The sequence below is a fragment of the Nasonia vitripennis genome, chromosome 4, assembly GCF_009193385.2.
Source record: "Nasonia vitripennis strain AsymCx chromosome 4, Nvit_psr_1.1, whole genome shotgun sequence".
Taxonomy (NCBI): Eukaryota; Metazoa; Arthropoda; class Insecta; order Hymenoptera; family Pteromalidae; genus Nasonia; species Nasonia vitripennis.
In genome coordinates, this window is record NC_045760.1 from 1,517,124 (window position 1) to 1,539,001 (window position 21,878).

The following is a 21,878-nucleotide window of genomic DNA, read 5'->3' on the forward strand; positions in this document are numbered from 1 at the left end:
ATATCGTCCATCGCGATATTTCAATTAAGAAAGGCGATGGTAAAAAATAAGTCGAGAATTTTAGGATTTTATTGTGCTTGAATAAGTTTGCCTTCTTCATTAAAAATCCAATAAATTTACATACTTACGTCTAATAATATACGCTATATAGTTCAATTGCAACATGTCATGTTTTTTTTATAAACTGAGTTTGCGCTACACATTAATTATATGCATATAGTCTTACAGTGATTAAAAAATCTTGAGCTTGATACTAACAAAAAGTTGAAAAACTTGAAAGAATGTTCATACATAAGCATTTGCGGTATTTCACATCATAATCACGAAAAACTTACTTTACATCAAAATATACATCGTATAGGTTATCGCGCTTCGATTAACAAAATTTGAGATTTCGCCTCCTCGGAGTCGTGAATTTTTTCAAAAATTCTACATGTTTTACCTTCTTGTCTAACGTTGAAAAAGTACAGATCGGTATACATAATACAAGGTACTGCTTTTGCGCAGAGATTTACAATCTAATACTTGCGAGGTTTCTCATAACACAGCATAATTAGTAGCCTTTTTTTCGTAGCACTACGTAACGATCAATTTTCTTGCTATATTTCTCATCGTTGTTCCAGCTAAGCTTGATCCTCTACTGGAGTCTGGAACGAGGCAATGATATCGCCGAGGCTGACATAAGTACCAACGATGAGGCCGATGCAGCCGAAGATGATGAGGCCGATGTCCTTGATGAGAGCGACTTTGAAGGGTCCGAAATTGTGGGGCCAGAGTACGCAGATCTCGATGATCGCCGGGAAGGCGATGCCCAAGGCTGAAAGGCAGAGAGCACCGAACAGGGAAATGAAGAGGCCCAGTCGAGGAACCGCTATTGCCAAGATGACTGAAAATTCAAGAAAAACGAAGCATTATAGAGAGCATATGCGTTTGTGATTTTTGAAATGGGCGCGCTTTTTCGGCGCGACACGCATATATAGCTAGTCGTGAGGATGTAGTTGAATGAACTGCAGCGACTCCTTTCTAAAGGAATGAATTGCAACAAGAAGAGATGAAAATACCGCGTAGTCGGCCAGTCTTCTTTGCCTTGTCGACTGGTCTGCAACTTGCAGAAATAACTTCCTTGAAGCGACATAGCTGATATAGCTACAACTTTTTTATAACGGTATACTCTTTGGAGCGAGTGTTTGTTTAAACAAATTATATCGCATTATATCAGTCTACTCGGCATGCAGCAATCTACTATTATCGACAATACGAAGGCTTGAGAGTTGTGTGCGCGCTCGCTATGTATACTTTGTGTAACAGCTGTAAACACGCGGAGTGAACGTAGATATTGCAGTACTGTTCAAGCATCCACAATGTGCACGACTATGGAAGAGCCACAAAAGTGATAATCTCTCCGTCAACTCATTTGAAAGAGACAGTTTAGTAACGTCTATGAATCTTTGTGAAATAGTGTAGATACAGAAAATAGAGATGATTGTGGAATTTCTACTGCTGCTTTTGCTGGCAGCGTGTATTTTTCATTATTATACGAGGTGTGGAAGAGTCGCCAAACTGACCGAGAACATACCGGGTGTACGGGCTTGGCCGATCGTCGGCAGTCTACCAGGGCTCATGAAAAGTCAAGGTATGATCAACGCAGATTTTATTCCTTTTAAAAAAGAACTCGTATCGAAGAATCGCTAAATTGAAAAATAAAAAGTTGTCATGAATATGAGGGTAGATTACAAGAATAACGACTCACCGCGCATCAATTATAATTGTAATAAGTTCCAATAAAATCCACAGATGAATTATGGCCGATTTTTCGAAAAATGAGTAACGATTACTATCCAACGTACAAATTTTGGACTACACACGAAGTTGTCATTAACATACGCCACCCGGATGATATCGAGGTTTAAATTTGAAAGCTACAATTGAATCTCTCAACGAACTCACACAATAATACGTTTTTATTTTTAACGAATAGATACTGTTATCGAGTGTCCAGCATTTAGAGAAAAGCACTGCTTACAAACTTCTGCATCCTTGGCTCAAGACCGGGCTATTGACAAGTGCCGGTAGATAATTATTACTTTTATATATAAGTACGATTCTATTCTTTTTACTAATCACAAATATATTAATGTCGATTCGTTTTATAGGTAACAAATGGCAAGCACGAAGAAAGATATTAACCCCTGCTTTTCACTTCAACGTTTTGAAGAAATACATGGATATTATTGTTGAAAATAGTGAACGAATGGTCAGGTCTCTAAAAACTAAGGCTAGCGATGGACCCATCATAGATCTTCTTCAATTCTCGACAAACTATACCTTGAACGTTATCTGTGGTAAATATAATCGGAAAACTACGATGAAAGCATGTGTTTTTGCGCCTCGTTTAAGCCCATATAGGTGTCAGGGTATCGAGAGCGCCCGCTAAACGTACCCCAAGAATCACGCCTTTTACAGCATCCGGTTCGGGCCGATGCTTCGCCCCTTAGCAGCAACTGCCCAAAGTTCTCACCTAGCTATTTTTGCGTCTTTTTCCGTCCCCTTCAAGCCTGTGTCGGTTAGATTAACGAGAAAACGTGCTAAGGTGTACCCAAATCGCCCGACAAGTGAACCCCAAGAATCGCGCGATTTACAGCGTCCGGTTTGGGGTGATGGTTCGATGGGATATAGTTTGATGTACATACACGCAGACACTGATAATTTAAAAAAATTGTTTTAGAAACCGCAATGGGCACTTCATTGCACGGTATGGAAGAATTTCAAGAAAAGTATCGTAATGCGATACATAAAATGGGAGACGTACTCATTTATAGGTATTTAAAGAATTTTGCAAAAGATATTTTAAATGTATTATTTCCCAACTAACATCAGACATCAAACAGAATAGCAAGACCATGGTTTCGCAAGGAATCTACCTTTAAATGGACGCAAAAAGGTCAAGAACAAACTGCCGCTTTGAAAGTTCTACATGGGTTTTCAGAAAAAGTTAATTTTGTTTTTTATTATCAACTTGGTTATTGAAGTCTTTTGTCACAAAATACGTGTTTTCAGATAATAAGCGAAAGGAAAGAGTATCACGATCAAACGAAGTACAATTATTTGAATCAATTTATGACGGATGAGGTCAATGATGAAGAGGACAATGAAATCTATGGAAGTTAGTAATTAGTTAGTAATTTATAATATAATGTAAAAATTTTAATTATAAAATTATTTGAATAGTCAGGAAGAAACGATTAGCTATGCTGGATTTGCTGATTTCATTGTTCAGAAATGGACAGATAGATGACGAGGGTATTCAAGAAGAAGTAGATACCTTCATATTCGAGGTTTTTATACCGCATTAGATATTTGCCATTTTCAGCAATAGAGCGTGCAAGCATTTTTACTAAGCATAGCTATGATTTTCAGGGTCATGACACAGCGGCTATGGGTTTGAGTTTTGCGTTGCTACTACTTGCCGAACATACAGATTCTCAAGTAAGGCGATAATCTTACGTAAGTCTGAAAACATCTCTAATGCTCTAAATTCTTTATTACTTTCAGAGTCGTGCAAGAGACGAGGTGAAGGAAATGTTCAACAAAAGCGGCGGAAAGATGGGATATTCCGAAATCCAGCAATTGCAGTATCTGGAAATGTGCATCAAAGAATCCCTTAGACTTTATCCAAGTGTGCCTTTTATATCTAGACAGCTAAAAAAAGATTTACAACTAAGTATGCTACGACTGACTATACTTGTGTGAAATCGATCCATCGTGAATTTATTTGATATTAAGCGAATTTTAATTTCCACGATTGCTAGAGCATTATTTGATACCGAGTGGGGCCATTATGCACGTACACATCTACGATCTTCACAGAGATGCGAACTTCTGGCCAGAACCAGAAAAATACGATCCAGAGAGATTTTCACCCGATAGCATAAGAAACCGTCATCCCTTCTCTTACATACCCTTCAGCGCTGGACCACGCAATTGCATCGGTATGAGTATAAGAAAACCAATACAAGCGCGATTTCATTGAATTATACGAGTCGAAACTGCAACTGTCTTTTTTTCAGGTCAAAGATTCGCAATGATGGAATTGAAAGCATCAATTGCTCATCTCCTGCATCATTTCATTCTGGAACCAATTGATTATGCTCACGAAGTGCCGATCCGATCAGACTTGGTTATTCGACCGGCTCGACCAATTCGAATAAAATTCGTACCAATCAAACATGACGCACTTTTATAACTGCACCGATAATGTATCAAGATAGACTTTTATAAAATAAAAAAAAATCTCCGTCAATCCATCACCTTCGAATCCCTGAGCGTTGAGCTCGTGGTAGAAAAACCTGCAAAACAAACTCGCATATCTCCAAGGCGATTAAAGCAGAATCGCGCCCACTCTTGTTGCAGCACGAGACACAGACGCCGTGAAAGGTCTTTCTCCCCCCCCCCCCCCCCCTACACTTGGCAGTTTGCTTCCTCTATATCGCGGCTTTCGTAATCAAGACCACTCATCTGCGGATTGGCAAGTTCTGCTGGTGCCACTGCACGCCGTTCGAATTTACTCTCAAATGTGTATTATATTCGTTCGCTTCATTCTCTGTGTTACGCGCGGGTAGACGTCACACCAGGTGTCGCATTATCACAGTAAAGCGCGCTTAGAAAAGTGCTGTATACCGATAAACTTGAAAGTCGGAGATTCGAGGTTCTGGACATAATCGCGCTAGTTGTACTTGTTTGTTTACGAAAATAAGCTCACCGGTGATCTATTCACGAGTTTATTAATCGACGTCGAAAAAAATGTGGCTGCAAATATTACTGACTCTACTAGTAGTGCTCTTTGTTATTCACTATTATATACGAGGCGGTAGAATTGGACACTATGTGAACAAAATGCCTGGACCACCGGCCTATCCATTAGTCGGCAATCTTCTCTCCTTTATGGTTCCTTTTGGTACAGTATCTTCTTCTATGGTATAGTTCTTACGCCCAATGACACAACATCGTGAAGATAAATTTCAAACTATTTAAAGGCAGAGTTTAAAAGTTCACGTAAACAGTAATTTATCTCTGCGCTGATGACTGCGCTTTTTTTTTACATCTTCTTCGTGAGCACGCAAAAAGTCGTCGATTGATATTGGAGCGTCTATACAAGATATTGATTGGGATGTAATTACAATACAGTTTTATCTCATAATTCAATATTTTTAGATCAATTATGGCAAGTAGTGAGAAAAATGAACGATGACTATTATCCGCTTTATCGAATATGGAGTACGAATGTAGCCGTTATCAACCTTTACCATCCTGACGATGCCGAGGTGAGCACGATGACATAGGCTCAAGCCGCATTTTGCAATAATTTAATAAAAGTTCTTATACGGTACAAAATTCATAGGTTTTACTCTCGAGTACGAATCATATAGAAAAAAGCTTTATTTACGAACTTCTTCATCCTTGGTTCGGAACCGGTTTACTAACCAGCACTGGTAACGTATTCATCGGGCTTTAAAAAAATCCGATTAAATAACCAGCCTTGATAAAAACTCGTCAGAGTTGGCAAAAAAACTTTCCAACCAGGCGAATTTTTAGTATGAAACAACGTTATAGAAAATTCCTTCTAGGAACAAAATGGCAACATAGACGGAAGATACTGACGCCGGCATTCCATTTTAATGTATTGCAAAAGTACATGGACATAATCATCGAGAATGACGAACGTTTTATCGACACCCTAAAGGCCAAGGGAGAATCCGTTCAGAACCTTTTACCGCTGATTACGAATTATACTCTGAACGTTATCTGCGGTAAGTTTTCCTTGTTTTTAATCGAGTATATTATACTCTTTGCTTTAGTTTGCCAGATGCGCGGAAAATAGTAATTTTATGCGAATTTACGTTTTACAGAGGCAGCGATGGGCACATCGCTGCAAGGAAAAGAAGAACTGCAAGCAAGATACAGAAGAGCTATACATGACATGGGGAATATATTAGTTTACAGGTAAAATGTTTTTACAATGCTGAGATTTTAAAATTCCTGTTACGTTTGTCGTTTATTTTCTGGCGTAGACTTGTGAGGCCATGGTTACGATGGGATAGGCTTTTCAATTTGACCCCGAAGGGCCACGAGCAAAAGAAAGCTTTGCAAGTATTGCATGGATTCAGCACAGACGTACGTTGCAAGCACTAAATTTAACCAGCCGTCGTACTAGAAGACAGTAAAGAATGATTTTTTTCAGATAATTAATGAGCGAAAAGAATATCACGAAAAAACCGAGAGCAAATTTCTCAACAATACCCTCGCCAGCGACGAATCGAGTAAAGACAATGCAGATACCGAAGTTTTTGGTGGTGAGTTCTTTTATCAGAGAAGACATCCTAGAATAGCTCGAGAAAATAAGATTACAATGTATGTATACATGCTTCATTCTAGTCCGAAAACGACGTCTGGCGATGCTTGACCTTCTGATCGCAGCGTACAGAGAAAAGCAAATCGACGATCTTGGAATACGAGAAGAAGTGGACACATTCATGTTCGAAGTTCGTAAACGCATTTCAGCACGATAATTGTTAAACAAAGTCGCAACTAATAATGGTAAAATTGTCGGTAGGGCCACGATACTTCAGCCATGGGTGTCTGCTTTGTCTTGCTTCTACTAGCCGAGCACAAGGATATACAGGTAAAAAAAATTGCCACATACAAATCAATGTATTTTGTGCGAATATTAAAAATTACTAAAAGTCGCTATAGGCACGTGCTCGAGAGGAAGTTGAAGAGGTCCTCGGAAAAACTGGCGGAAGAATAGATCTGTCCGCTATCAACCAAATGAGTCATCTCGAGCGATGCATCAAGGAAGCTCTGAGACTGTATCCAAGTGTGCCGTTCATTTCCCGCAACATAAACGAAGATTTGCATTTGAGTAAAAGAAGAAATTCATATTCTGTTTGAAATTGGTATCTCGTCCGATAACGTTGATCACAATGTATTTATATTTCCACAGAGGATTATACCGTTCCCAGAGGAACGATCGCCCACATTCACGTGTACGACCTTCACAGGGATGCGAACTTCTGGCCAGAGCCATTGAAATACGATCCTGACAGATTTTTGCCAGAGAGAACAAGAAACCGACATCCGTTTTCATACATTCCATTCAGCGCCGGGTCTCGCAATTGCATTGGTAAAAATATATGAGTATTCCAAACGTAAACTGTACTGTACTATGGTTGTTCAGTGAATTTACTATTTTTCCAGGCCAAAAGTTTGCTATGATGGAACTGAAATCGATAACGGCGCATCTGCTTCACGACTTCCACTTAGAACCGATAGACCTCGCACACGAGGTGCCCATCGTCTGCGATCTCGTTCTTCGACCAGCTCGACCTATTTACATGAAATTCGTCCCGATCGAAAAGTAGCTCGCTACATTGAGAGACATTGTAGGCATAAGAAAGTTTATGCGTAAAAATCTATAACAATTTTTTTACTAATAAATACATGAGAAGAACTTAGGTGGGCGCGTTTCTCCAACGGCGACACGCAGAAAGGGCGAAGAGCGAGCGAGGTGAAGGGGAGGGGGAGAACGCGAACGACCGTTGATGCGGCGGTCGAAAAAAACGAACGTCGCCGATCAGGTGCGCGGCGGCGCGAGCGGCGAGATGTTATTTTGACGCTCGGCGTGCAATGTGTTGCCGGTGACGCATGTGCACTGCTTTTTCGCGCTCGCGATGAGTTTATTAGACGCGAGTCGTTGATACCCGCACGAGTGACGAGTTACTCACGAACCCAGTGTTTTTAGGTTAAGTAACGACTGTAAATCGCGATTTTCGTGTGTGCAGCAACGTGCATGTGTGGACCTGTCGCTGCGGATGCGGATGCGTCAACGTCCAAGACGAAAAGGACGCGAGGAGGTTAGCTTCGCCGGCGGTCCCTTGGCAGTAATGTGAGTACTATTTGCCTGCAGGCTGTCTCTTTTACTTTCGAATCCTCCAGATATCGACTCCGCAGAGAAGAGAGGAAGGTTTTTGCTCCTATTATACTTAGTACAAACAGTCTTGCACTTACACGTGGTCAGGGTGACGAGAGTCCTGACGATGTACTCCCAGAAGAGTTTGTTTTTCTTGATACGGTGGTCCAAGTAGGTCGTCCAAATGATTTCAACGGGCACGTAGGCTTGCAGTGCGTAAGTGATGAAAATAGCGACAGCAAACATCACCTTAATGCTTTGAGCCATCCTGCGAACAAATTCGTAAAGTCTTTATTAGCGTCGCTTACGCGACAACGTTCCTACCGCGCGTGTAAAAACTTCCTTTCGTCTCGCGTAAACATTAGATTTGTCCCTAAGAGTATCTCACACAGCGTCCATAGGTAAGTTCAGCGTAATACTGCCAGATGCGTCGGGGCCGTATTTTATGTATCCGAAAAATCCCACGAGGATGTAGAGCACGACGATGACGAGCATACCCACGTTCAGAACACCGAACGTACCACGGAAGTTTTGCGGGGTTTTCATGTTATTCTCTAGGGCGATTATCTACGGACAAAATCGAATATTTCGAAAATATTGATTCGGTGAGAGATATAATGTGCGCAGCACACTTACCACTCCAACGGCCTCCAGAGCAAACAGCGTAGTCCCAAAGTAGAGCGAAAAATTTCTCACCGAGCCGAACATCTCTCTTTCGGTGATCGAGGGTAGGTCGTCGAAAACGTAAGCTAGAATCATCCCTAGGCCAACAAACGTTATGATATTAGCGACGCTCGAAAATGGCGCGAGTAATTTCAGATTTCGAATGTAGTTGATCACTGTCAGCGGAATCAAAAGTATGAGCATGTGAAGTTTGACGTCTATAGGCTCGCAATACTGATCTGCTACCTGAATTCAGACATTCTTGATTCATTCCTTATTCATTTCTTTAGTTAAGATTATTGCGATTGTTAACTACCTGTTTTATGTTGGTCGCAACGAAGACAATGTATACGCAGCAAATTCCCAATTGATATACTATTAAAAATGCATCGACGATAATTCTACGGATTAAAACGTTCACTTTATCGTAAAATAGCAAATTTTAAATTATTTCTAAGCGAAAAAAATACGTACGGCGAAGAATGGGCAAATTTTCTCAACGACGGTGGGCCCTGCTCCAGTGCCACCTTCATACTTTGCGGATAATTTAGGATAGGAACTTTGAGACGCTTACAAAGCTCGTATTGAGCTTTCACAAGAATATGCAGGCAGTAGGTGCAGAGGATACCGATGATGACGGTTGCGACTGTCCCTGTTACGAGACCACTGTTGCAGAAGGCATTGGGCATCGCTAGGATACCAGTGCCCAAGCTACCCTTTAACAGGTGAATTAGCGTTTCCGTATTTCTGAAAAAAAAAATTATTATTTTCATGAAAGTATAAGAAGCTTGGCTTTAATATTTTTCGCTTATAACGACGGTTTTACGTGGTAGGATGTGGTCTGTTCCTGTGTTGATGTGGGTCATATTCGGGAGATTCCAGACTCGACGAACTCACTGCTGTCGGTTTTAGAGATCCACTGTCGGGTAGACCGCTGTTCGCCCTGGCGATATTTTATAATTTTTATTTAGAATACATGTCTTTCGTTTGTATTTACAAATAAACTCACTTGCACGAGTTTTGAACTCTTTGCATGTTCAAAACCTCTCCGTTTTTGTTTTCCATGATGATGCAGCGTTTTGTTATTACGATTTCATCAAAAACTGAAAACGAATAATAAATTTTGATCGAAGAATTTTCTGCTCTTATCATCTCGCGTTCGTATAAGAGCAGTTCTCAGATGGATTAAGACGTCTATTTTAAGCGTAATTTCCTCCCAGCGTACACGCATTTTCCGAGTACAATAAGTAAGTCCCATTCATAAATCAGGCGGTATAAAATTCTAAATGACCTCAGGGACGCGGCGACAAAGCGTGTCTCAAGCGAATCTCATTCGAGTGTGCTACTTTAACTACTAAATCGGATCCAGCGTCCTCCATTTATGTACCACGCACGTTGTTCCGGATTATCGCTTGAGCGCCGCGGATCCTCATAATTATTTGATTACAACGATCAATATTGCTATCGCTTATTTAATTTTTGTCGTTCCATCAAGGGGCGCGACAGCGCCGCGCTGGCAAGAAAAAGTACGAAGTACGATTTTTCGACGGCGCAACCCTATATACTTTGAAATTGGGTTTTCTTAACCTTAAAAAAAATCTCGAGAGCATTTAAATCATTACTATTGCGCGTATGCGCAATCTGTGGTATCTACTTGAATATATTAACCTAATCTTTCTCGATTAAAAAGATTCGTCCAAAAATATTAAGTTATTAACTTAATATTGCAAGTTGAAAATTTGCTCGGTATATTTCTTTCCGTTCAGAGTTTCCATCCTCTCCCGATTTTTTTCGTCTCCTCCGGTCACGTGACTTCCGGTGAGTATTATATTAGGTATTATACACCAGTGGTTAAAGTGGTTCATCTACTTGACCGACATTCGTCTGCTACTCGGCGACACACACGATTATATGCATATAATAATGCTATACGATTATATACGCGATGCGATCAATGTCTAAAGCAATAGTAGCTTATTGTCTATCGAATAGATCAAGATTTCATGAAGTGCAATAGCAAGGAGCATATGCTTTGTAAAGGATTTGGAATCTCCCTAAAAAACTTTTTTCAAAAGTGAAAACCTTGGCAAGAAAAAGACTAATAAACGTAGTGAAATCTCTAAATATTAAAATGTCATGTAAATGTTTTTTGCTATACGCATTAAGATATAAAATTAAAGTTAAAATTAGTTTTCCCAAAAAATGATATCTTAATGCGTATAGCAAAAAACATTTACTTGACATTTTAATATTTAGAGATTTCACTACGTTTATTAGTCTTTTTCTTGCCAAGGTTTTCACTTTTGAAAAAAGTTTTTTAGGGAGATTCCATCATTCACAGACTATAAGATAGTGCGTCCTATTTTGCACGTGTGAACACTTTCGCGAAAAAAAAATTTTAATTCAATCCCTTTTCAATTTCGACGATGGAAAATTTCCGACAGTCTTGGTAATCCGCGCGTGCCATCGGAGTTTGGATGAAATAGCGAAGGACTTGAAACATCGCATCCGAGTCTTTCCATTTAAGATTTAACAACGTTTGACCTTAATGTAACGATTAAGATCAATTTATTCGCGTACAACGTAGCCGACGGCCTGCGCTGCACACAGATAAAATGCATTTTTATTGGCCAATTGAAAAATCTAAAAGGCGTCTGCGATTATACCTTTGTTTTGATTTTTTTTTCATCAATTGATCGCGGTATTCTGAAATCTGCATCTGGCTTTCAATGAATGTAGGGTGAGAACAGCAGCTATTAGTGGTTTATCATGGAAAATTTTAATTACTTGAACGCGTATACGACTATTGGCAGCTGTATGCATTGGCAAGCTCCCTGAAGTGTTGGTTTACCAAAATATACCTTTGAGAAACCTACTCGCATATCTGTAAGAATAAGCATCTTGAACGCGGATATGGTTAACATTGTCGTGAAGTTAGCCTTGTATTTTACGTCAAAGTTTTAAAGCAAAATAAATGCAATTCAATTTCATTGATAGATCGTCAGCAAACAAGTTTTAAGTCAACAAAATCGTTTATTTTTTGAAGAACATTTTCATTTTCTTTATTTAGACTAATTCCTACCTACCTACCTATTAATAGTCTGTGCATTATTTTTAAAACTTTTATTGGACAAATAAAACTTTGTGCAACATGTATTTTGTAACTTTAAAATTATCACACGTAAGAATGATTGATTTGTTTGAAGGAAGCTGTGTACCAATAAATTGTCAGCTATTTTTTGGTACTCTTTTTAACTCGTAAGAAGTTGTGTTTCCAGGCTCTTGAATATTCTTTTCCGGAACACTTTCTGTTTTTACATTATATAACGCTTGTTTCAAAGTCAAAATGTTAGAGTTTTAATAGTGCAGTCCAAGCATAATAAAATTAAAGCATCGATAAACCTAATAATGACATTGCTTTATTCCGTATCATTTCACTACACCTATATACTCTCTAAAATACTTTCTGGCTAAAATTAATCAAGTGCCAAATAAAAGTCTACTGACACATTGATATTTAATGTCACGACGTTGTCAACGGGCATGATGACGACGATATTCTAGACGGATACATAGTAGCGAGAAAGCAATGCACGAGAAAATCTTTTAACAAAAGTAATCTCGAAAGCGCGCAAGAGAACAGGTTTTACGCCGATATAATTGGCGGTATATTAAAGAGTAAAGCAAGCAGCCGCGTAGCAAGAAAATAAACGAGAGCCGGGCGTCAAAGATCTAGGAAAGCAGGAAAAAATGTATAATAATGCCCTGCAGTAATTACGCACCATTGGACTTTCACGGAAATATGCGCTATATAGCAGTGCGAGTTCAATTGAGTTGCCAGCCGGGTTTTTGAACTTTGTCTATAGATCGCAAGATTGAGATCAACAGCGAATAAAAAAGGTGAAACTGCTGCTACTTTTTCGTGCAAAGCTACAATCGCAACAAAGTGTTTCATTCTGATTTTCTCAGTGTTATTTTTTTGTTCATTCTAACTCGATTTACGTTTGAAATTAAGATGTAATTAGTGGCATAAATTTCTCGATATTGTACTGAAGTATAGTTTAGATTATTTAATGATGCCGATCAGTATAATTGTCTTCTCATGGCCCACTTTTGTCAATCAAGAAATAAATCAAGAGCATAATTTATCTATTCATACCGTCAGGATTCGAGACTGTAATACGGAAGAACTAATAAATAATATGAATAAAGCGACGTGATTATTTCGTATACCTAACTGTAACGTAATAGTTGTAAAATTAGGACGATAAAGATTCACGCGTGCTTGGCTCAGCAATATTTATACAGCAAACGAAAAGAAGCAAAAATAACTCACCACTCGCTTAGATAAGTAGGTGCATATAAGTCTCAGACTTCCGGTATAAAATCCAGTTCTGCGATCTCGAAAGCAGCAGGCACCATCTTAAACAAAAATACGCTAGAAAGTAGTGGAATAAAGAGCATGGAAACAAGAAAGTTGGCAAAGCAAGAAGGGAAGGAGGAAGAAAGGGCGGAAGAGAGCACGGGTGGTCGATAAAAGTGAGGGAAAATGTAGGATATACACTTGAACAGCGGTAGTTTGGCTATCTGCGTTCCCGACTTCCCAGTGTGCGTATATAGGGTTCACTCACGCGTGTGCGGGATAAAACTGCAGCAAACGGGAGCAACGAGGACAGCCGCCGGTGCGGCGACAGCGAAGCGCACGACTCTCTGGTATTCGCCCTCCTCTGCATCAGCTACTCTCCGAGCTTTCGGTAGCTCACGTGACGTGCCTGATCTACACACTACTTGCGACTCCCTCTCTCGCTTTCGCTCGCACTTGCCCTCTCTAGTGTATATAGCCGTAGATCAGTCTAGGCGTCGCTGTCCGTTTGCCGCTTCTAATTCAGCGTCAGTCCATCTAGTGTTTTTTTTTCTCTCGCCTATGTGCTGCTGCTCGCGCTCGTTGACCTACCGATGCAAGTGCATTCTTTTTTTTCTTACTCTGATTACGGTGTTTGGTTCTATTGTTCCGTGGGTCGATTTTGGTTTTTATTCTGCACTTAACGTCGAGATCGAAATAATTTTTTAACCAAGAATAACGAAGTTGGTACATCGTAGTTTTCGCTCAATTGGTGGGGAGAAGTCTTTTAATTGTTAATTTCATCGCATACTTTTGTTAAATATTTTTTAGTCGTTCTCTATTCCTCTCAGGCACGCAAGCACGTATCTATTTTTATTCAACACAACAATTGTAAGCAATTGATGCTGGTGCGATTCTTGCAATAATAAATTCATGTTAAATATGAGAAGGAAATTAAAGAAAAAGAGACAGTTTAACGAAATAATTATTTTATTAAATACACTAGTTCGTAGTCATGAAAATGACATATATTTACAAATGTACAGATAATATTAATGTTTGTCTGTAATAAACAAGAACGTCAATTTGATATATACATCTATCACGGGATGCGAAGTTTTAAAAACATCACAATTGCTCTTAATAAGTCAGTCCGAGCGAAAAACTATAAACATACACAAAGCTATCATCTATACTATTAATTTTTAAATGCGATAAAAATATACTTGCTTGTTTAAACAGCTATCTACCTGTTAGTAAAATATAATCAATGTGTATAGTAATGACTATAGTAAGTCGCTCGGATTGCTCATAAGTAAACGGTTCCTTAAACTAGTTATGCTTGATGATATAGAATATATATCGCTACTTCATATACAAAAACGTTGGTGACCCATTGTAAAAATATCCGCGATAGTATGCATTATATATTGTAACATTTTCATCTTTGTCAGCGGACATTTTCTTCAGTGGAATGTTAAAACCAATATTTGTTGTATAACAGCAGTACAAAATATTTTACTACAAAAGTAAAATATTGCTATAATAAGGCTACTGCGTAAATACTTATTTACACTGTCACAAGCGTTACTAGGAACTTGCAAATGATTAGTGCAAATTACAAATATATTACAGAAAAATTGTTTGATAGTTTAAATTTATAGATGTGACTATTAACAATAACGCTTCATAAATGCTATCGAAAGTTGAAAAGGTTTTGAAAATGTTGGTAAAAATTGTGTATAGTTCAAAACTATTAAGTGATAGCAAGAATATAAGAATTAATTAAAAACGCTGTTTAAGGTAATATCAACAAGAGCTATATGAATTAAATAATGATGATATGATCAATGGCACTCGATCTTTTGTGTAAAAATTGGAAAAGCGGTGTTTAGCTTTCTACACCTAGACTTGTCAAGGTAACAATCTCAGACTCCGGTATTTTCCTCGCGCAAAGATCATTCGAGGCTTATATATAAACAACAGCCGGTTATTTTTAAAATCGCGAACTTGTATCGACACTAATGACAAAAATTAACAAGAAATCGATACTTCATTAAGATCAAATCTAAACTTGCGTTGCGTAGGTCCTAGCACACTCTGAATGATAAGCAAAACGTTTTATTAACTATGACAGTGCTATAATATAGAGTAATTTAGATAGTAAAAAAATTCAATCATGACGTAAGCCGGTCGTCGTCCAAAAAACGTCGATTTGACAATTTCTGATGCGATCGGTTCTGCCTAGAGTTACCAATTTCTGTTGATATTGTAAAAGTTGATTATAATATTGTAACAATGTGGCATTCGACGATTTTTACTTTCTGACTATTGTCGATGAAAAAATATGTGCTCCAAACAGAGCGCATTAGAATTGGTGAACTCTAAAAATGTTAATATTAGTAATAGCTACAAGATCTCGTCTAAGATTAAGCTACTTCGATCGATCAATATGAGCACCACGCCAGCGTCGCAGTGTCGGTGTAATATAATTACTGTGTACGTGCATTGTTTGAGATGCACGCCTCCTACGGTCCTTTTTCACGCATCATCGGCTCTAATAAAAATGAACATCACGTCATACAAGCTTATTAATGAACAACTTAAGTTAACCTTACGTAAAACTTAGATTAATCGCCGACTGCTGGACTAGCAACGCATTTGTTCTGAGCAGAAAAGAAGTAGTTCAATATATACTGGTATATACTCGTACGGAAAAGCTTCCTTGCGAAATGCAATTATAGATTCCCTGTTGTTTGGCTCTTAGAGAGCTTGATCGAACATTGATCGCGAAATACTAGATTTTCGCGCTATACGCTCGATAATACTTTCCTTTGCAATATGACTCACGTGACTTTGCACGATTCACTTCATCTTTCCAAGCTCTATGACAATCTTTTCGAGACTCGTGTAAGTGCCGATGACCAGACCGAGTAAGCCGAACAGGATGACAGCGATGTTTCTAGTTGCGAGGAAGACACGCTCTTTGGAGGACTTGACCTTCCAGAAGGCGCAGATCTGGATCAGAGCTGGGAAAGAAATGCCCAACATCGCCAGACAGAGAGCACCGAACAACGAGATGAAAAGCTCCAGCAGTGGGATCGAGACAGCCAAGATAACTGGAAAAAGAGATGACGATATTAGTGATGAATCGAAGAACGTAGAAATTTAATTTTGTGATTATTTCATTATACTTACAAGTAAGGATGACAATGCAGGTCCTCACGACGTACTCCCAGATCAGTTGGTTCAGGTTGGATGTGTGCTTCATTCTCGGCTGGATGTATTCGTTCCACGAGATGTCGATGGCAACGTAGCACTGCAGCGAGTGAGTGACGAATATGGCTAGGGCAAGGAGTATCTGCACGACGGACGACAGCACCTCGTCCTCCGGCAAGTTAGTGGTGATGGTTCCATATACCTTATCGCCGTACTTGATGTATCCAAAGAATCCTATGCCCACGTACAATATAATGTTGAGAGCCATACCGATGTTGAGAACACCGCAGGGATTCATGAACTTTTTCGGTTGCTTCATCTCGTTCTCCAAAGGCATGATCTGCAACAGCGACGTGAGATTTATTCATCGGTTGTAAATGCCGATGATCGCTCAGATCAATTGGAGCGAGGATACTTACCACGCCTATAGCCTCAAGGGCGAATAGAACCGTGCCCAAGAACAGCGGGAAATTGGCAACATCGCCGATCGTTTGTCTTCCAGTGAAATCGATGGGGTCTCTGAAGAGGTAGTACAGGATGATGGCAAAACTGGCGAACGTAACGAAGTTAGCGATGGTCGACAGAGGTGCCAGGAGCTTGAGGTTTCTGACCCAGTTGATCAGAATCAAAGGCAGCAGCAGTGCTAACATGTAAAAGCGTAAGTCGATATCGGGATTGACGTAGTTGTCCATTGCCTGCAACCAACAGAAATAATCGTTAGTCTTCCGCTGCCATATTCTCTCGCGCGTGTATTATTATTATCACACCGAGGGCCACGAGCGAAGCGGAAAGAATAAGCTATTCCTTACGCGGAAGATATATAATGAGTCTGTTTTATTTTCAATCCGGTCGCGTATACGGTAGTTTTCTCGGCTATTTTGCTATTCCCGACGCGTAAGCTTCCTCTGACCTACATGAGCAGCTATAAAACACTAATCGCACGAAACGAGCTCATCATATTTATACTTATAAAAGCTTACCTTCTTCAAATTTTCAGCTATAAACACAGTGTAGACGCAGCATGTGCCCAACTGGTAAACCATCAGAAACGTGTTGCAAATGTGCCTGCAATCCATAAAAATAGCCCAATCGTTAGCAAATACATTCCGCAAAGAAACTGAGAGGTCGATACGTGTCCGTTATTTACAATGTATACTCACGGGCAATATTTGGAGAAGCGCCTCAAGCATTTCGGACCCTCTTCCAGCGAGGCCTGCATGGTTCCCGGATAAGTCATCGACGGAACTTTTCTCCTCTTGCAGAGCTCGTACTCTGATTTGATTAGAACCCGTATACAATATGTGCAAAGCAAGCCGATAATTATAGTGCCGATCGTTCCGACCACATAGCCCGCGTTCTCGAAGGCCTTTGGCATAGCCAGGATTCCTGTTCCCAGACTGCCTTTCATCAGATGGAACAGCGTTTCCCAAAATCTGTAAAACGGCAAAGTGCTCGCGTTAACTCTCATGACTCGTGAGCGCATAAATACTACATCTCGCGCAACTGTGTAACTATCTCTCTAACGCTGCGGAATTGAGCAAAAACTGGTATGAAGGAATGCGAGCTGCAAAAACCGTCGAACAATTCAATTAAAAGCCAGCCTCCGGTACAGTTCGCGAAGAAAGTGTATAGAGCGCAGGGGAGTAGCCGCGAGTTTTATGTAAGCGGTATACGTGAAAGTAGCCGCCGAGATAATAATGCACGTCTTATTACATCTGACGTTACATGAACTTAATCGCGAAATTATCTCTAATCGCTCATCATCACGGGCTTGCTTGTTTTTCATTTCTGTTTGCTTTTTCATGCTCCGACTTTTTATGAGATAGCGTGATAATCAATGTACACGCACGTGCGCCGAAAACACGAATCAGCTCACTCTTTCTGGCTGGTCTATTATCATACGTCGGCCTCGGATGAGCTGACGAGTTTCACATCCTCATTGTTCGCGCGTTCGCGTATCGATATAGTAATTCATAAAGTTTAATTGGTAAGCCGAGCTCGCGCGGGCAATATAATACACGTCAAATCGTCGCATTGAACTTACGTCGTCGGGTGTTGAACTTCCCGATGCTTGTACGGATCGTAGTCCCCTTCTAATTCCTTGGCGATTTTTCTCTTGTCCTCAAGCTCGACAACGCTAAAGTTGTTTGAGTTGTCCTTCGCCGTGTACCTGCAAGGACGCACACACGTTATTTTCAATTCATTTCCGCTTTCAATTTGCACATTTTTATATTATCCTCTACTGCAGGATTTTCAATACTCACTTGCTTCCATTGTTTTCGAATGGATTTTGCCTTTTCGGATCGATTGAGTCCTGCAAGAAGACAAAAAACGAGAACTTGTAAATAAACGACGAAAAACTAGTTCACTATTATAATAATTGCGAATTCCTTTGTCGTACTACGCTGCAGCCTCTTAGTTATCGCTTTTTTTTTTAATTTGTCGTAATGTTAATTACTTCATTTTTCGCGCAAAACTATTTAGCCTAGACCGCGTAGCTTATGCAACGTTTTTTTTTTTTAACGACGACAATGATAATTTCGTATTTTACTGGCAATAGAGAACTCGAAGCTAACTTTAAAAAGGCATGGAAAATGCACATGTAAATCTTTCACCGCGTTGTGACCTCATGTACATCTGTACTTCCCCTAGAAGGAAAGTAAAGCATGTTTTATCATTTTACGTCAAGTTTTATTAGCGGTTGTTTTCAACGGAAAAAGTACCCCTTGAAATACAGGACCTTCTCCGGGGAAGCTACCACTGTCGGCTCAACCGGTAAGCTGTGCGTCCGAAAGATGTCCTCACCGGAGATGCCTCCCAAGAAGGATATACGCGTAGGAATGGCTAATAGGTGTGTATGTAGGTGTGGAATATAGGATTGGGCAATAAACTTCCACACAGAGGTGGTGGAAGGCCCCCGCCTACTATAAGCCCGTAGGCGGCTGTTCGCGGCAATACGAGTACAATTCATATATATGGTTAATAATAGTCGAAACGCCCATACAGGCAAACAGGCAATATAACTAATCCGCTACGACGTCATCATTAAAACCTAATTAAACAAGTTTAAGCTTGATTTGAGGATGAGTAATCTGGATAAAGATTGCATTATTGTATCAAACGCGAATATGCGCATAGACTTATTGGTCTACGAGTGCAATAATCTTTTATCAGTATATAGGTAAGTACTGTATGAGGCCGTACGCATGTAAAAATTATCTTTCTCCTCGGTCCTTTTACCTCAAACAACGGTTTCAATGCGCAAATACAGTGGCCTATAAAAAAATATGCAGTATTATATACAGGCGCACCGCGACGAGATAAGTACAACTATATGCATCGCTGCTGTCGTTTCATTTGTATGCAGAGAATAAATATTTATTAAGAGATCGACATATGCTTCTTAACGTCTATTATTAAAGCGCTTAACATCATTTTTATGATCTTATTATTATGATCTTCTCCTTTTGAATGTGATTGTATATAGAACGATTGTTTGCAATTCTCAATCGCGTCAAATGCAGCGTCTGCATGTGTTACGTCACTCTGAATAATAAACGAACAAAGACGGGAATCACATCGTTACGAAAAAAATGCGTAAGCGAGACCAAGCGAGAGATGCACGTGTGAAAAGGTGTGCGCGAGACTTGAGAATCACAGCGTAACGCTATCCGCTAAGAATATGATTGCAACGGCGTGTTAATTTATTCAACGATGCTTGCGCACGAACAAAAGAATGGCTTCGATAAAAACAGGAGCTACTCACAATGAATTCATTTGAACCTTCGAAATTCAGTAGAGTCATCAATTGGAATAACAGCTTCGAGTGCGCCGATTAATTATTTTCCGTGTTTGCAAACTTTCGAAAAAAGTATGATTCCTCTCGAAAATATGTATAAGGTATGATAATATTTTTCACATCGGTATGCACACCTGCAGACGGCGAGGCAGACAGTTTTACGACCGATAAGTCAATGGAAAAAATAACGATATCATCGGACGCCTAGTACACAGGCCTTACAGAAAATTTTAATTTATGCACGACGATTAATACGTCCCGGTTGATTTAAGTTCAATAGACTTTGAATGCGTGGTCAGTGATGAACTTTCTTATCTCGGCGGCGTAACACGTGTGAAAAATTCCAATTTCATAAGTTTTCCAGTCTCGGCTGTTATTTCATATCGCGTTTGCTTTATCTGCCTGAATCAGTTTCGATCAAAACACTTGTGATCGATTATTGGCTTTTTGAATCACTATGCGAGACGAAAAATACGATAAAGAAATTCGAGATAACTCCCTGAAGACACACGTAACGCTGTATAGCTCCTGTACTGATTTCTCCGAAGATAACCGCTTACAAAGCTTTCCTATTGTTTAAGCAAATAATTGTAGGCGTCCGGGCCGCAGGCTTTCGCATAAATAAAATCAAAACAAACTCTACTCCCAGCTGTTATTATACACTTATAGTGTGCACAACAGGCGATTGTAGGGAGGCACGTCCTTGCGACTTATCTGCGAAGTTTGCGTTTTAATCGTCATCCGAGGAATTTCTCCCGCTCGGAATACCGAGACGACTCGCGGCTTTATCTTCATTTATTCTCCTCTATTGTCGCGATAGCTTAATGCCTACTTTGATTTCTAAATACCTCTATCGTCGCGGCTGCTCTAAAAATTCTGTTTGCTTTACCCAGATCCTCGAAATTTAACTGTCTCCCCCAAGCGCCACTTGCCTCGCACCTTCAACCGAGAGACTTCTTTTTATCTGTATTAATCATCGAAAGTGTGTACCGTAATTTTCCCAAAAAGTTAAATTCCATTCGATCGACCCATCCAGACAGCATATACGATTAGTTTAATCTATGAGCTGCTCACGCGTTTCCAGGTAATCTCGGCCGGTACGAAAAAGCGTTTTGATAATTTTTGAATCTCCACTTATCGCGGGTACTCGTACAAGCTCGATAAACGATCTCGAAATGTTTTCGAGATGTGTTAACGCAGTGATTTAAACGCGAGGGAAAATCTTTAAAATCAATTGTCGGCGACCGTTCAAGGAAATTCGACGAGCATTAGCGCAAGACATGATTGTTGGCGTAATTTTTAACGATCCGAATGTTATTGTACTATTTGTATTCGGATCAGGTTAAGCCGAGGATGTATGCAACACAAGTGGAATATTTTTTCTTTTGTCACGCGCGTGATGAGTCCATGATGCAGCTGTGATGAGGACAGTGCTATCTGATGCGAAAAAGAAAAAAATATGTTTGTTTCGTCGTTGTACAAATCCCGTGATTAAATTATTTGGATGTTGTCCGATAATTCGCGCGCTGTATCTCGAGTGTAGTACTTAACGCGCGCTAATACACAATTATTAAATTTTTTTTCATTCTGATTTATGGCACGAGTCTCGCGTATATGAAAACGTTAATACGACGCGTGAGTGCAGCATTAATTGCGAAATGATAATTTTGAAACGGCGAAGCCGTCACCGCTTGGAAGCCTGCTCGAATCGACGAATGTACCAAAAATGATTAATGTTAAGGATACGTGAGAAAAACCCGTTTAAAGGTTCGCCGGTTTCTCCTTGCGAAACGCGCGGGATTACACGGTTTCTTTGCGAGCTATGGCGTTTTTTGTCCCGATACTATAACCGGATTTTTTATCGATCATTACTGCTAACTATCCTCTAT

General features: G+C 39.8%; 5 protein-coding genes across 7 annotated transcripts in view; 3 read left to right on the forward strand and 2 right to left on the reverse strand.

The window, feature by feature from the left end:
• Nucleotides 1-47: 47 nt before the first annotated feature.
• On the reverse strand, nucleotides 48-13,423 carry LOC100678739 (proton-coupled amino acid transporter-like protein CG1139). Of its 2 annotated transcripts, none has more exons than XM_008213500.3 (10): nucleotides 13,261-13,423; nucleotides 12,966-13,051; nucleotides 9,639-9,732; nucleotides 9,456-9,572; nucleotides 9,104-9,376; nucleotides 8,946-9,030; nucleotides 8,603-8,875; nucleotides 8,355-8,533; nucleotides 8,065-8,234; nucleotides 48-886 (listed from the first exon to the last, which is right to left on the reverse strand). In XM_008213500.3, the coding sequence occupies exons 3-10, from the start codon at nucleotides 9,692-9,694 to the stop codon at nucleotides 624-626; spliced, it is 1,416 nt and encodes a 471-aa protein (XP_008211722.2). In that variant the 5' UTR covers nucleotides 9,695-9,732; nucleotides 12,966-13,051; nucleotides 13,261-13,423; the 3' UTR covers nucleotides 48-623. The 2 variants fall into 2 exon arrangements, with proteins under 2 accessions (XP_008211722.2, XP_016840414.1); XM_016984925.2 differs by having other exon boundaries at nucleotides 13,194-13,370.
• Nucleotides 1,300-4,303, forward strand: CYP4AB4 (cytochrome P450 4AB4). Its single transcript, NM_001172514.1, has 12 exons — nucleotides 1,300-1,633; nucleotides 1,795-1,904; nucleotides 1,979-2,069; nucleotides 2,154-2,342; nucleotides 2,726-2,819; nucleotides 2,889-2,991; nucleotides 3,058-3,163; nucleotides 3,229-3,335; nucleotides 3,418-3,486; nucleotides 3,553-3,721; nucleotides 3,810-3,989; nucleotides 4,068-4,303. Exons 1-12 carry the CDS (start codon nucleotides 1,480-1,482, stop codon nucleotides 4,241-4,243), a joined length of 1,548 nt encoding a protein of 515 aa, NP_001165985.1. The 5' UTR covers nucleotides 1,300-1,479; the 3' UTR covers nucleotides 4,244-4,303.
• LOC107981033 (cytochrome P450 4C1) lies at nucleotides 4,507-7,511 on the forward strand. The gene is made up of 12 exons (XM_016984922.2): nucleotides 4,507-4,954; nucleotides 5,212-5,321; nucleotides 5,399-5,489; nucleotides 5,625-5,807; nucleotides 5,907-6,000; nucleotides 6,069-6,171; nucleotides 6,239-6,350; nucleotides 6,433-6,539; nucleotides 6,611-6,679; nucleotides 6,751-6,919; nucleotides 7,001-7,180; nucleotides 7,255-7,511. The coding sequence occupies exons 1-12, from the start codon at nucleotides 4,801-4,803 to the stop codon at nucleotides 7,416-7,418; spliced, it is 1,536 nt and encodes a 511-aa protein (XP_016840411.1). The 5' UTR covers nucleotides 4,507-4,800; the 3' UTR covers nucleotides 7,419-7,511.
• LOC100114529 (fructose-1,6-bisphosphatase 1) overlaps nucleotides 7,626-21,878 on the forward strand; it is a 26,270-nt gene continuing 12,017 nt past the window's right edge. Inside the window, exon 1 of one of the 2 annotated variants that reach the window (XM_016984929.3) lies at nucleotides 7,626-7,942. The gene's annotated coding sequence lies outside the window, so the exon portion shown is untranslated. The remainder of the gene's footprint in view (nucleotides 7,943-21,878) is intronic. The other variant, XM_032599436.1, reaches the window with a different exon arrangement.
• The window catches only part of LOC100122621 (proton-coupled amino acid transporter-like protein CG1139), a 10,494-nt gene continuing 2,559 nt past the window's right edge, over nucleotides 13,944-21,878 (reverse strand). The window contains exons 2-8 of the mRNA XM_001606183.6: nucleotides 18,455-18,504; nucleotides 18,235-18,360; nucleotides 17,351-17,623; nucleotides 17,171-17,255; nucleotides 16,610-16,885; nucleotides 16,170-16,530; nucleotides 13,944-16,090 (exon numbers count right to left, since the gene is read on the reverse strand). Coding sequence (XP_001606233.2) covers nucleotides 15,837-16,090; nucleotides 16,170-16,530; nucleotides 16,610-16,885; nucleotides 17,171-17,255; nucleotides 17,351-17,623; nucleotides 18,235-18,360; nucleotides 18,455-18,504 — 1,425 coding nt within the window. The 3' untranslated portion in view covers nucleotides 13,944-15,836. The remainder of the gene's footprint in view (nucleotides 16,091-16,169; nucleotides 16,531-16,609; nucleotides 16,886-17,170; nucleotides 17,256-17,350; nucleotides 17,624-18,234; nucleotides 18,361-18,454; nucleotides 18,505-21,878) is intronic.

What these genes read in the sequence shown, in the direction of transcription:
- CYP4AB4 (NM_001172514.1), top strand. Translation starts at nt 1,480, where the DNA reads ATGATTGTGGAATTTCTACTGCTGCTTTTGCTGGCAGCGTGTATTTTT. An exon ending in CGGGCTATTGACAAGTGCCG is followed by an intron (nt 2,070 to 2,153) that starts GTAGATAATTAT and finishes TTCGTTTTATAG; the next exon opens with GTAACAAATGGCAAGCACGA. An exon ending in TGGACCACGCAATTGCATCG is followed by an intron (nt 3,990 to 4,067) that starts GTATGAGTATAA and finishes TCTTTTTTTCAG; the next exon opens with GTCAAAGATTCGCAATGATG.
- LOC100678739 (XM_008213500.3), bottom strand. Translation starts at nt 9,694, where the DNA reads ATGGAAAACAAAAACGGAGAGGTTTTGAACATGCAAAGAGTTCAAAAC. An exon ending in AAATTTGCCCATTCTTCGCC is followed by an intron (nt 9,031 to 9,103) that starts GTACGTATTTTT and finishes TTTAATCCGTAG; the next exon opens with AATTATCGTCGATGCATTTT. An exon ending in CTCTGGAGGCCGTTGGAGTG is followed by an intron (nt 8,534 to 8,602) that starts GTAAGTGTGCTG and finishes TTTTGTCCGTAG; the next exon opens with ATAATCGCCCTAGAGAATAA.
- LOC107981033 (XM_016984922.2), top strand. Translation starts at nt 4,801, where the DNA reads ATGTGGCTGCAAATATTACTGACTCTACTAGTAGTGCTCTTTGTTATT. An exon ending in TACTCTGAACGTTATCTGCG is followed by an intron (nt 5,808 to 5,906) that starts GTAAGTTTTCCT and finishes TACGTTTTACAG; the next exon opens with AGGCAGCGATGGGCACATCG. An exon ending in GGGAATATATTAGTTTACAG is followed by an intron (nt 6,001 to 6,068) that starts GTAAAATGTTTT and finishes TTTCTGGCGTAG; the next exon opens with ACTTGTGAGGCCATGGTTAC.